The sequence below is a fragment of the Physeter macrocephalus genome, chromosome 20, assembly GCF_002837175.3.
Source record: "Physeter macrocephalus isolate SW-GA chromosome 20, ASM283717v5, whole genome shotgun sequence".
In the NCBI taxonomy this organism is placed as follows: Eukaryota; Metazoa; Chordata; class Mammalia; order Artiodactyla; family Physeteridae; genus Physeter; species Physeter macrocephalus.
This window is the reverse complement of record NC_041233.1, coordinates 24,910,398-24,925,036: the sequence shown is the minus strand read 5'-3', so window position 1 is coordinate 24,925,036 and position 14,639 is coordinate 24,910,398. Positions and strand designations below refer to the sequence as shown.

The following is a 14,639-nucleotide window of genomic DNA, read 5'->3' as shown; positions in this document are numbered from 1 at the left end:
TGTGGGATCTTCCCGGACTGGGGCACGAACCCGTGTCCCCTGCATCGGCAGGCGGACTCTCAACCACTGCGCCACCAGGGAAGCCCGCATCTTTTTAATTTACCTTCTGTTCTAGTGGTTCCTGTTCCCCCTCCTTCCCTCCAAATTTTCTCTGTCTATAATAACTGGGTTTACTTTAACTTTGAACACAGTTTATTGAGAGATAATACCAAAGGATCTTAATCTAGTTAAGTGTGTGCCAGGGACACTGAAGATGAGCTTGAGTATGTTTATGTAGTTCACATTTTCAGAAGAGGAAATTAAGAAACCAGCTTCTATTCTGTCTTGACATGTCTGGAATTCAGTTGACTATGCCATAGTTTCCAGGGTCACACTGGAGTGGTTGTACCAGGAGGAAAGAACAGAAGGTTAAAGAGTACATTTAGAGAAATAATGAGGTCGTTGCTAAATATGGGTTGTGGTGTGAGTTCAAAAGAGGAGCGGAATAAGAGTTTTTGGAAGAGTATAGATGATAGTTAAAAGATTAAAACATTTGCCTGAGATCACACAGTAGCAAGCTGTGTAATAACTTGGATACAGAGTATGCTACAAGAACTCCATGCTGTATTAATTACTAAAACAACCATACCATTGACATTAACTGAGTTGGTAATCTTTAGAAGCTAGTATTATGGCAGCCTCCAAGGATTATGCCAGTGCTAAAATAGTCTTTTAAATTATATTTTGGTTTTTAATTTTGACACTTCTATAAAGCTACCTAATGAAGCATGGCTTCATTTTTGAAGAGGAAATATCTAAGTTTGGACGCCATCCTCAGAATTGATTTGTTACATTTAACTTTCCACCTGTAACCTCCCCTTGTCAGTACTAAAGGAGCTAGTGTTCAGTGCTCGGTTGATTACTGCCTTACAGGTTGTCCTTCCTCAGTTTAACTCAGGAGGTTAAGGGATCACTTTTCTTAGTACTCAGAAAAGAAACTCAAACCATTGACTCTGTCTTGTCAGAATCAAATGTCTCTTGGTAGTTCTGATTCTGTACATAGTGTTAATGACTTGAGTGCTTACATGGTATGGGATATGTTTGTAATGTTTCATTCCATCTGTAAGGCAATTTTCTAGATTCTTTCTCTTTTTTAAAGCTGAACGCTTGGTATCAGCCCTTAATTTCTGAGGCTAAATTTAAAATGTTTCTTTCATGGGAATTTCATAAGGGGAACAGACATTACTTTTGACTCTATATGAGCTAGAATCCCAAATCTTGGAATTTAACATCTACATTTTACATTAAAATGAAAAAAAAAGTAACCACATAATTATTATAGTATCTACAAAGCATTTTATACTTTTATGTACTTTCATGTGAAATACATTCATAGGCAGGGTGAACATATTAGTCTTATTTTATAAATGAGAAACAGATTAAATAATTTGCTAACTATTGCACAGCTAGTATATGCTGTAACTTAGATTAGAATCTAGCCCATCTAGTCCAGTGTCCCATAAAATAATATAACTAGTGACTGAAATCTATGTCAGGTTAATTTAAGGTATTGTTTATATCAACTTATGAAACATTAGAAAGATACCTGAAATTGAGAAGAGTATGTTACCTGTGGGTTATTTGGTTATAATATTTTCTCTTTCGGTATTTTAATGGAATTTTTTTCTTTATGAAGTAAAATATTTTTTGTAGTAGTTTCATTTGATTTCTTATAATACATGAAATAAGTACATTCCTACATTCATAAATAAGATGTTCCAAATTTTTTTTCTTTTCTGTTTTTTTTTTTCTTGCTTTATTTCCATTTAGCTGTCCGTTTCAGGTTGCCTGCAACTAAAAAGACCCTCTTAAATTCTTCCAATTGTATGAAATTTTAAACCTAGAAAATTGCTCATTGTCATTCTGTGTTTCCTCTAAAAACTGAGTTTTCACAATTTTGGATTTAGTAAAAGTGCATGTTTATCATTGGATTGTAAAGTAAAACAAACATTCGAGAAAGACTGGGAATTTCATTAATAATGACAAGTGAAGATCTGACTATGCTCTACATAAAAGTGTGTTAAAAGCAAAAGTGTGTTACTACTAAAAATTAATTCCTACCTCCCTCTACTAGCCCTCATTCTATTCACCCCTTGATTCCCCACCCCCTTAAAAAGATATTTTTCTGCTTATATTATATGTGTTTTAGACTTTTAGAGCTAAAGGCAAATTGTTACATTGACATTCAGACTTATCTTGCAGCTGCTGTATTAAAGTATGAAAATAATGTGATGAATATTCGACAATTTAACTGTTCTCCACATCCTTACTGGTTGCCCAATTTTATGGATGTCTTCACATGGTCTTTACCATTTGTTGGAGAAAAAGGTATGATTTTTATTTAAAAAAATTGTTTTATTACTGTTATATTTGCTCCAGTTTACTATTGCAGGCATATACTACTTGCTAAAGGAAGCTGAAGTCTAATTTCACTGTGGCTACAGCTCTGCTTGTGTCAGTGAGTGTGGATATGAGAGCCTCAAAGATATTTTAGTTAGCTGTTTACAGCCCCCATGTGAGGGTGTCTGGAGGACTGGGAGAAGACTTATAAATAGCCTGATGTTGTCTTCAGCTGTTGGGTTTTCTTTCTTTTTTTCTTTAGCTTAAATATTTTATGAAGGAATAGAGGGAAGCTTTGCTTTGGAATGGACACTTTTACATATTTTAACACCACTTTTGGGCATGTCATGGCAATTCATGGGAGAATTTAATAGCCCTCATTTGAGGCAATATTAGTCATTTTGTAGCAGTTCTGTACTCTCAAAAATGATAAAGAGAAATTCAGATTCTGACCTGATATTTCTTCTCCTATATAAAAAAATATGTATATAATTTTAGTGGTAATGCTTTTCTGATAATTTAGAGATTCCTATTACTATGTATTTAATAGGCTTTTAAAAAAAATAAATGCTATTTAAGAGATTTTGTTTTTGTATTTTATTCTAGTTCTTTAGAGTTCCTAAGATTTCCTTACTTTATCACATTCTTCTTTTCCCATTTTAGTGTTAATTTTCCCACGAGGCAATACCTCAGTTTCCATACGTGGAATATAAGAATATTAGAGTACAGACATGATTGTAAAACATTTTGTTCTATATCCCTCTCTATTTTTTCTCACCTCTTCTGTGTTACAAAATGTTCCTTTCTCTCTGAGATATGTTACTTCTGCCAAGGCAATTTTTCGTTCTGCAATTCAGAGTTAATACTTAAACTGTTTATGTTAAACAGGTTTTTTGCAGATTGCCTTTGGTCTTTGTCAGTTATTCCGTAGGTCAACATTAATATGGAGATAGAATTACCCACTTTAGCATTTGAGAAGGGGGCCAGTAAAGGGCTTAGGTGCAAGGGATGCATTACACTTATAACCTTCTATCTTTGGTATATGAGAAATAGTTCAATGATAGCATCATCAGGCTAAAGGAAATTTAAGAATTTATCTTGCTCATTCTCCCGCCTCCAGGCTAGACTGCAACACAACTATTTTAATGTAGTATGAGTGGGGTGGGGGGTGGGAAGAGCAGGGAAGATAAGGTAGGAGGAGAATAGATATTTCTAACTTGATTTTCTTATGCCTCCACAAAAAAGGAAATATTTCATCATATCTAATCTAAATGTTTATGCTATGAGTATTCAAACAAGGAGAGAGAAGATAATAGGTTTTCTCAACGAATGCACCTATCAAAAACCAGGACATCATAGAATTTTAGATCTCATAGTATACTTAACAATCATGTAGTCTAACTCCTTTTGAGAAATGAGAAAATTTAATCTAGTTTCTGTGGCTCTCTCATAAGTGAAGAAGAACAGTGGGATTCAGTGATCCTACATTTGAAGTCTGCTACTAAGTGATCTTCTGTTCTTTGCCACTCTAAATATTGTGAGGACGTATTCAAACCCTTTGATCATTTTTGTTGTTTTTCTGTGGATCTTCTCTAAATTATTCGTATCTTTCTAAAAATGGGAATCTCAGATTTGAACATTATATGCAAATAGAATCCTAACCAATGTTGAGCACAGTAAGAAAATTTTCTCAAACTCTTTGCCTAGTTTTCCATTTTTGTACATGTTAGCTGTTTAAATAGCCTAACTACTTCTTCGTTCTAATGAAAATTTTCTTTTGGTGTGAAAAGCAGCAAATGGCACTTCATTTGATTCCACATGGAAAAAGCCAGTTTGACTCTGATCTAGTCCCTGGGAAGCAACTAACCTAACTAAGCCAGAGGCTTCCTTGGAGGCTGGTTTAATCCCCAAGTCAGATGAAAGTAGTGTTTTTTAGCCTTTTGGGGGCTTTTTATTTTGTTTTTAAAAAATGTTACGTTATAAAATTTCCAGCACAATACAAAGGTAGAGCGAATAATATGATGAGTTCCTATGTACCAATTACTCAGCTTCGACAATTATCAAATCATGGCCAATACTGTGTCATTTATATCCCCATCCACTACTCCCCATCCCACACCTCAATTATTTTGAATCAAATCTCAGCTGTTATTTTTTGTATCTATAAATATTTTAGAATGAATCTCAAAGATAAGGACTCTTTTAAAAAAAATTAGTACACAAATACATTTATTAATTTCTTAATACAAAACCCTTTTGAGAATCTGGTGAAAGTTACAGACTTTTCCTCCAGAAAATTTCATGTACAAAATATATGTACCATCTGTACGTATGTAACATTTTGAGGATGCTTACAGATCTGAAGTGGATTGGTAACCCCACTCAGGCTTATTGGCCCCAATTTAAGAACCTCTGTTTCAGAGAGTCCAGCATGGTGTGATCTTCCGTAGAAGGTCATACATGTAGGATTTGTTCATTTGCTAGATTTTTTTGGAAAGTCTGTTTTATTCAAGGTACTAAGGATACAAAACTACAAGTAAGATATTGGGTCTCTGCAGATTAATAGGGGACTAAAGATACATAAGTAACGATAAAATGTAATATGGTAAGCGCTCCAAGACAAGCATAGTTTTATAGGAATTAACAGGAGAGAGGAGATTATATCTGTCAGAGGGATTAAAGTCGCATTTGAACTGGGGCTTAAAGAATGGTGGAATTGTGCTGGTAGATGAGGGCAAGAGAATTCTAGGTGAGAGAACTTCCCAATCCTGAGTCTGAAAGGAAGAAAGCATAACGTCACTGACAAATGTTGAGGGGTTCAATTAGATTAGCAAGTAAGATGTATGAAGGACAGTAGTAGAAAAAGAATGAATAGTTAAGTCAGGGTTAGATCAGGAGGATCTTGATCACTTAAACAGAGAATCTGGAACTTTGATAAATAGTGGGAAGCAACTGCAACAGAATATAATCATGATAGTCATTTAGAAAAATTACTCTGGTGAAGTGAACTGGAAGGAAGACTAGAGATTGGAAGACCTGTTGTGAAGCTTCATCAGGAGTCAAATGGAAACATAATGAAACCCTGTTAGCATTAGGAATGGAGAGCATGGGAGAACTGCAAGAACTGTAAGAGAATCAGTGAGACTTAACAAGATTGCATGTTTAAGAGGAGGGAATGGTTGAAGATGGCTTGGATGTGTTGAGTCTGGTAATGATAGTGTTATTAACACACTGATTAAACTTCTGTTATTCTAGCAACCCCTTACTTCAGTTATAGCTTCTCTTCATCTTCATTGGGATTGCTAGGCCTTTGAACATGTTTTCTTTTTAGTCAGATCCCCCCATGCCTCTCTTTCTTCTTAACACACCCCCAAACTCCTTTCTCTCGTTTTTCTACTTTGTTCTATAAATCTTAGCCCCAGTAAAGTCTAACTATCCGTTTTTTCCATTCTTACAGTCAACATATAAAGCACTGTTGGAGATATTTATACAGCCTTATGATTTGGTACCACTCTTTGATTTCTAGCGTTAGCTAGGCTCTCAGTAGTACCCAAACATCCTTTATATCACTAGTCTGCCTCCTCACTCATTTCCGTTAGGATATACTCTAAAATTTTATCTTTTTTACTTAAACATTTTCTTTTTCTAGCCACTTCCATTACTCTCAGAGAGAACACGTACCATTAATGGGAGCTTTCTGTACTGACTGTTCCCCTGCTTTATAAATTGCAGTCTTTTTTTTTTTTTTTTTTTTTTTTTTTGTCTGTGCCACACCGCTTGCAGGGATCTTAGTTCCCCAACCAGGGATTGAACCCAGACCCTTGGTAGTGAAAGTGTGGAGTCCTAACCAGTGGATTACCGGGGAATTCCCAATAAACTGCACTCATCTTGAATTCTTATCCTGTTGAAGATATGACCCTTCTATCCAGGGCTAGCCTTTCTAACTTGTCCTTATATTTCATTACCCTTCTGCTTTTTCAGGAAACTTACTTTATTATTTACATCTTCTATATCTTCAAACCCTCTCTGCTAATCTCTTTTGTAAATTGTTCAAATCTATCTGATCTTTAAATAAAAAATAAATAACATTTCCTTTATATGATATCTTTCATTGACTACTACTGTGCTATGATTCTCTTGCCTTTCCTTCACAGCGAAGCTTCTAGATGGAAAGCACTACACACTTAAAAGCTACTATTTAGTATCCATAAATGACTCTGGTAACTTTCAGGATAAACCTTAGCCTGTCACATGCGGTCTTTGGCCCTTCCCTACTTTCCCTTCAGCCTCACTTTTTGTCTTTTTCTTTCGCGTTCTCTATGTTCCAGGTATGAAACAGCCCAGCCAACTTCCTTAATATACTATATGCTGTTTTAAGTTTCATGCCTTCTTACTTTTTCTTTATTTTTTCATAACAGCTTTATTGAGGTATAATTCAAATACCATACACTTAACCTATTTACACTGTGTAATTCAATGGTTTTTAGTATATTCAGAGATGTGCATCTATCACCACAATCAGTTTTGAAACATTTTCACCATCCTCCCAAAGAAACCTTGTGTCCATTAGCATTCACTCCCCAGTTCCCCCCACATCTTCTTTCCGGCCCTGTGCAACCACTAATCTACTCACTATTTCCATAGATTTGCCTATTCTGGGTATTTCATATAAACGGAATCATGCAATATGTAGTCTTTTGTGACTGGCTTCTTTCCATAATGTTTTCAAGGTTTATCCATGTTGTAGCATGAATCAGTACTTTATTCCTTTTTATGACCAAATAATATTCTATTGTGTGGATATACATTTTATTTATCCATTCATCAGTTGATGGACATTTGGTTGTTTCCACTTTTTTTGACTACTATGAATAATGCTGCAATGAATATTCCTGTACAATATGGTTTCATTTTTCTTAGGTATGTAACTGGCAGTAAGCATTGCTGGGTCATATGATAACTCTATGTTTAACCTTTTGAGGATCTGTCAAACTGTTTTCCAAAGCAGCTGTACCATTTTACAATCCTACCAGCAGTGTATAATGTTTTCAGTTTTTCCATATCCTCGCCAACACTTGTTATTATGTATCTTTTTTTATTACAGCCATCATATTGGATATGAAATTGTATCTCATTTCCCTAATGAATAATGATGTTGAGTGTATTTTTATGTGCTTATTCGACATTTGCATATATTATTTGAAGAAATGTTTATTTCTAAATGGATTCATTTTTAAAAGGATTATTTGTCTTTTTACTATTGAGTTGTAAGAGTTCTTTGTATATTATAGAGGCAAGTTCCTTATCAGATATATGATTTGCAAATGTTTTCTCCTGTTCTGTGAATTGTCTTTTCACTTTCTTGGTGATGTTCTTTGAAGCACAAGAGTTTTTAATTTTGATGAAGTCCTCTTTATTTTTTCTTTTGTTGCTTGTGCTTTGGTGTCGTATTTAAGAAACCATTGCCAAGCTCATGAAGATTTACTCCTATGTTTTCTTCTAAAAACTTTATAGTTTTAGCTCTTACATTTAGGTCTTTGATCCTTTTTGACTTTGTGTGTGTGTGTGTGTGTGTGTGTGTATATGTTGTGTGAAGTGGGGGTCCAACTTCATTCTTTTGTATGTGAATATCCAGTTGTTCTAGCACCATTTGTTGAAAAGACTATTCTTTCCCCAGTGAATTGTTTTGGCACCCTTGTTGAAAATCAGTTGACCTTAAACGTGAGGTTTTATTTCTGGACTCAATTTTATTCCACTGATCTATATGACTTCTTCATACTTTTTCTAACTTCTGTTTAGAATGCTTTATCTGCCCTCTCCACCTGGCAAATTTCTACTTTATGATTCCTCTACCAAAAGCCTTCTTTTCTTTTTTTTAATAAATTTATTTATTTATTTTTGGCTGCGTTGGGTCTTCATTGCTGCGCGTGGGCTTTCTCTAGTTGCAGTGAGCGAGGGCTACTCTTCGTTGTGGTACGCGGGCTTCTCATTGTGGTGGCTTCTCTTGTTGCACAGCATGAGCTCTAGGTGCATGGGCTTCAGTAGTCATGGCATGCGGGCTCAGTAGTTGTGGCTTGCGGGCTGTAGAGTGCAGGCTCAGTAGTTGTGGCACACAGGCTTAATTGCTCCGTGACATGTGGGATCTTCCCGGACCAGGGATCAAACTTGTGTCCCCTGCATTGGCAGGCGGATTCTTAACTGCTGCTCCACCAGGGAAGTCCCCAAAGCCTTCTTTTCTTCAGCAGATCTTGTGCATAACTCTGCGTACTTACAGCATAGTGCTCATCACTTTTTTGTGATATAATATGTATATATATATAACTATATATCCTTAGTAGTTAGTAAGCTTTTGCAGGGTAGAGACTGGTCCTTTTATATCTGAATCCCAGAGCTTTAGCACAGTGCCTGACATGTGGTGTGCTATTAATATACTATAGGGGAAGTAATAGGGGCAGTATTGAATTTTGTTTGAATGTGTTCATTTCAAGGTGCCATCAGGACATCCAGGGGCTAATATTCAATAGGCGTTTTTATTATTAATTGAAATTTGCTTATACCTTTAATTTTTTTATTTACTAATTTGTCAGATATTTACTGTATGCCTCTCATGTGCCTGGCATGGTACCAGGCTCTGGGGATGCAGTAGTAAACAGAACAGCACCCTGCACTCATGAAGCTTTCATTTTAGTAGGGGAAGCAGACGATATACAAATAGTCTGAGTCAGTTGGCAATAAAACCAGCAGGGATATCCAGAGATTGAAGGGGAGGTCGAGACTGGCAATAAAGAATTTGGAATCATCTTCAAAAGGTGATAGTTGAAAATATATAATAATGGATGGAATCACCAAGAGATTGAACATATAAAAACAACCGGACTGCAGAGAGAATCTTGAGAATGTCCAAATTTGCGAGAGAAATAGTCTGAAAGGTAGAGAAACCAGAAGAGTAGAATCCTGGAAACCAAGGGAAAAGAGAAGGCAAAAAAATATATAGAACAGTGAAGGAGAATTAAACCTAAGAAAGAACCATGGGTTCCAGTTGTTAGATAGTCATTAGTAGTCTTAAGAATTAAGTTTCAGGGGAATTGCTGGAGCCAGTTTTTAAAAGATTGAATCCTGAAACTTTTTGAAACAGTGGAACTGTGCCATGGTTTTTTCTTACTCCTTTTTAAAAAAAATATGTATTTATTTACTTGGCCATGCCGGGTCTTAGTTGCGGCATGTGGGATCTAGTTCCCTGACTGGGGATCGAACCCGGGCCCCCTGCATTGGGAGCACGGAGTCTTAACCGCTGGACCACCAGGGATATCCCTTTCTTACTCCTTAATGCTGTATCCATATATGAAGAATTTAAATGTATGTATTTAGATGTTATTCATCCCTGTTCTTATCCCTGTGGGGGCTTCATTTTTTTTTTTCCTGAGAGACCTGAAAACTTATTCCATAAAGAATCTCTCGGGCTTGTTAGCCACTTAATTTCTTTCATTTTGAAAGCCCTTATAGCTTTTAATTCCATCATTTCTGCTATCAGAATATGTTAGTCTTCTTGGATCATTTGTATAAATAGTTGCCCTCTATACATATAGATAGTTGAATATGATAAACTAATGTGTAACTTTTTTTTTTAATAGTGACAGAAATGTTGGTAAATGTTCTGAGTATTTGCTCTGATGATGAACTTATGACTGAAGGAGAAGACCAGTTTGATGGTATGACTATTCATTTTACTGTTTTTTATTGTAAAATAGTATCTTTTAACTGCCCAGCTTTATATACTCTTGTAAAATATAGTCATTGCTCTCAAATGGCTATGCTATTTGATAAGTGACAAGTCAGTTTTTCAGATATTATTTATTTTAAGATTTTAAAATCATTTTAGTAATTTTTTTTCTGTTGGTATGGGGAAGAAAATGACTTTAGGGAAAGGGGAAATCTGGAAGAAAGAACAGAAGGAAAGGAAAATTGAAGTGCTAAAAGAATGTGGTTCTTCATGAATATGGACACTACTTAGAGAAGGGAGGATAAAAATGCTTTTTGTTTCCTTGGTGCTGTATTCTTAGTGCATCAGAAACATACCTGAATACCCAATGCCGTTGTCACTTCTTCCTTTGAAAACTCAAAGTAAGCTGTTCTCAATTTATGAGTGGTTATGTTCTAAGAGACCACTTGTTAGTTTAGTTTAAAATTCAGCAAGCATTTTTTCCATACAAAGTTATACATGGTTGTTAGTTCTTATGTAAGCCAACCAGCCTGTGTACCTAATGCACATTTATTTATATAGTATAAACTAATATAATAGAAACAAAATTACTTTTATTTTTATGTTCTGAAGTTTTTATTTAGAACTTAAATTTAAATATTTATATTAATTAACTGAATGAACAAAAACATAAACAGTTTGTAAGCTGAAAACTCTTTATTCCCTTCCATACGCCCCTCACGTCTTTGTTGCAGCATACTTTTCATAGTTTTAATTAGTATATAAATGTTTCCATGTATTAAACATGGTCTACGTATTGGTAAAATTCGATACCTACATATTTCTAAGTATATTAATATACCATAATCTTTGTAGTTAATATTATATTGTTTGGCATTTGGGTTGCTTTAAATTATCTTTATTATGAATAGCATGCAGTAAACATATTCATACAATAGTTTTAATTTTCCTTCTTGGAATACATTTCTTGAAGAGAATTACAGAGTTAAAGAGAATGAAGAGTTTTAGCTTCATTTTTTTAGCTATGAACTGCCAGATTACTTTGCATAAGAATTGGACCAATATGAAGTGTTTCTAGCAATGAATCTATAGACCTGTATTTCTTCACAGGCCCACCTAATTGGGTTTTGGTTGTTTTTACTTGTTTTGCTTGGTGGCTATAAATTACAGTTGGTTTAATTTACATTTCTTTGAATTCTCATGATGCTAAGGGAGAAATTACTATCTGCTTTCCCAACTATGTAAACTGTCCCTGTCAAGTGACCATTTAACAAGTAAAATCTGAGTAAAAACTGTTTAGAAATTTCTCTACTTACAAACAGGTTTGATTCTTAACCACAGTTTTAAGTCCATTAGTTGAAAGCACAAAATGACTATATACAGGTGTCTGCTAGTGCCATCTGTTGGTGGCAGGCAGGGATGTGCTTTTACTCTGGTTTATAGTTTTGTTCTTTGAAATAAATTAACTTATATCAGTTCTTTTTTTGTTTGGATAATAAGATTTAATGAATAATATTAATTTTTCCTTATTTTAATTCTCTCTGATATCTTGTAGAAGCTTTTAGTTCTAACATATTTCATCATATCTGTCTTTTCCATAAAATTTTTAAAGTTTTAATATTTATTTTCCCTGTTCTGCAATCACTGTTGTAAGACTAGTTCTGGGTTCAGATTCTAGTTCCTCATAATGGCTATGTGACCTCGGGCAAGTTACTTAACCTTTCTGAGCCTCAGTTTTTTTATCTTCAGAATGAAGATAATAGTTCCTACTTCATAATGTTATAGGTATTGATGTAATGATCAATAATATAATGAAATAATTTTTGTACATGTTCCACTAATTTTTTCAATAGAGTTTTCTGTTAATTTGTCAAATTCTGTGAACTATCTAGTAGGAGTTTTAATTGGTGTTACATTAAATCTATATCTGAATCTAGGAAGTTTTTAAAAAATAATATTTAATTTTCTAAACTGAGATCAAAATCTCTTGCTCTATATAATTAGTTCATTTACTATAATTACTCCTTTTAATATATTTAATATATAATTATTTTATTTAAAATTATATAGTTTTTCTTTGGGAAAAATCTGTTATTACCAAGTTAAATTAATATTTCAGTATTTTATGTTCTTATTACTATTGCAACTGGTATCTCTCTTATATTCTCTGACTGTATAAAGGAATTATATATTTGTGGGTTTATCTTATGTTCAACAAGTTGGATCAGCAGAATTACTTCCTACGGTAATTTTTGTTTTCCTTAACTTTAAAAAATATGTCATTTGCATAAGGCTGATATTGTTTATTTTCTACATTTTTACCTTTTACTTCTTTTTCTTCAAAAATTTTGTATCAATATTGTTAATAGTGTTAAATAGGAGTAGTGATAGGTGATGCTTTAGTCCTCTTTCTATAGTAAAAAGGGAAAAAGTTTCCTTGTTAAGTCTAATATAGTACTTGGTTTAGATACTGATGATTTATAAGAAGATAGACACTGAATCATTTTTGGGAATTCAACCAGGAGTAAATATAAAATTTTATTATATTCCTTCTAATGAGATTTTATGTATCTTATCAACATTTTTCATATTAATGATAAATTATGCTTACTTATCAACTTGTTATATCATTCTTAAACTCCAGAGATGAATCAAATTTGATCATTAAAGAGGCACTGTAGTTTAGTGAAAAGGATCAGTGGTTCAGGTGTCTTGGTGCTACCATTATACTAGCTGTGTAATCTTGGGAAAGTCACCTAACTTCTCAAAATCTTCTCTTCCATAGATTGAGGGAATAGAGAGGATGAAAATTCTTTCCCACTCTTAAGTAATTTAAAAAATTCGTAAGCCCCATTTATGACAATGTTTCTATGGGAAAATACACTGAGTTCCACTTTGAATACTAGAAATAGATCTCCCTTCACTGCCAACATGGCAGGTGCAATTACTCCACACTTCTTCACCCTTACACTACCAAGTATTAAGAGCAGGGACGCCAAGAAAATTTTAAGAATATGGGTCTGGGAGTTTGCATCAAGGAATGAGAGTGGTTTGGGGTAGAAAGAACCTTGAGGAATGGAGGAAAGGGGAGGAGTTTAGGATAGATACTAGGATGGGATAGGGAAAAGAGCTACTGGAACTGCATTTGTTTCCCTTTCTTATACATATTCCCTTATTTCTTCCCCTTAACCCTATCTTTTCTTCTTTCCTTTGAGCATGATAGCATACCTTCTCTCCTCTCCTTCCCCTTTTCCTACTCAGCAGTGGAACCATGCTATGGACTGGGCCTGGGAAGAAATCTGACTTAGAAAGAAAACTTGTTGGGTTGGGGATTGCTGTGGAGACACAATAAGGGTTTAGCTTTTCTGTGGGGGAAGGGAAAGAACAGGATTGGACATTTCCCACTGGGAGGAAGGAAAGAGTAGATTTTGCATATTCAAGGCTGAAATTGGCTAAAGGAATAAGACTCTCTTTCTTCTTAAGTGATGGCCTTTGGTATTCTGTATTGTTTAATGTACATGTGGGTTTATTTTTAAAGGTAAAAATTTGCATAAACATATTGCATGTGTAAATGCATATAGTGTTCCTTTTAGAGGTGTTATGTAATCATTAAAGGGAATTTATGAACACTGATTTCTATGATATTTAGAATCATACTGTTTCTTTCAGTTATTTATCTTTTGTCTTGAGTTTGGTAAAGGAAATACATAATCCATATGTGTTATAGTTTTACTAAACTAAAACTTTGCATTTTCTATAATGGAATCATGTATCTCAGCATTAGAATGAAAAGCTCAAATGAGACATCTCTGCTGCCTACTCTAAGAGCTATTACTTGCTTTGAAACAATCTGTTGCTATTTGTGCAAAAAGATGTCCCTCAAACTCCCAGATTGGATTGGGAACAGACAGCACATACTGTTGATCCTGAGTATGTGCAAAAGTTCCACAATTCTGATTCAAGAAATTGTGTGCTCTTGTTATTACTGAGTGTGGGAGGCTTAGCCTTTCCTTTATTGGGAGTGGGTAAGGTTTTCCACTGAGGTAGTTTATAAAGTTACCTACATTTCTCTGTGTATGCTACAGATTTTGCAGATGTTGGTGTCCTTGAAGAACCACATGAGTTTGTATCTCATTTGTGTCATTACCTTTCACTTAACATACTTCCATGGGTGACACATTTCCTTAAGGGTATTAATATAAATGTGCGATTGTTGTTAGCACAGTCTTTTATCAGTCTTATGTGTTTTCACGTGTTTTTTTCTGTCCCTAATTTGTCTACTTTCATCAAATATTATAGTCATTCTGTCCATAATTTCTTCTGAACACATATCTTTTAAGAAATCTTTCCTTTAGAGCTCTACCCAGTGGCATCCCTCCTTTATTTGCCAGATCTTACAGTACTACATTTTTCAAATTTCAAGTATGAGGACCTTCATTTTTCTCCCTTTCTTTCTACATTCATTCTTTAGTACCACTGCCAAGTTAAATCTCTATCTTTTTATTTGTCTCAACCACCTTTTCTCCATCATTCACTTCCT

The 14,639-nt window shown here is 34.5% G+C and overlaps 1 protein-coding gene across 8 annotated transcripts in view; it reads left to right on the top strand.

Annotated features, from left to right (window-relative positions):
* The window catches only part of PPP3CB (protein phosphatase 3 catalytic subunit beta), a 48,084-nt gene that overhangs the window by 22,463 nt on the left and 10,982 nt on the right, over window positions 1-14,639 (top strand). For all 8 annotated transcript variants that reach the window (XM_028481765.2, XM_028481764.2, XM_007110853.4 and 5 more), the window contains exons 9-10: window positions 2,242-2,367; window positions 10,011-10,088. In XM_028481765.2, the coding sequence (XP_028337566.1) occupies window positions 2,242-2,367; window positions 10,011-10,088 (204 nt within the window). The remainder of the gene's footprint in view (window positions 1-2,241; window positions 2,368-10,010; window positions 10,089-14,639) is intronic.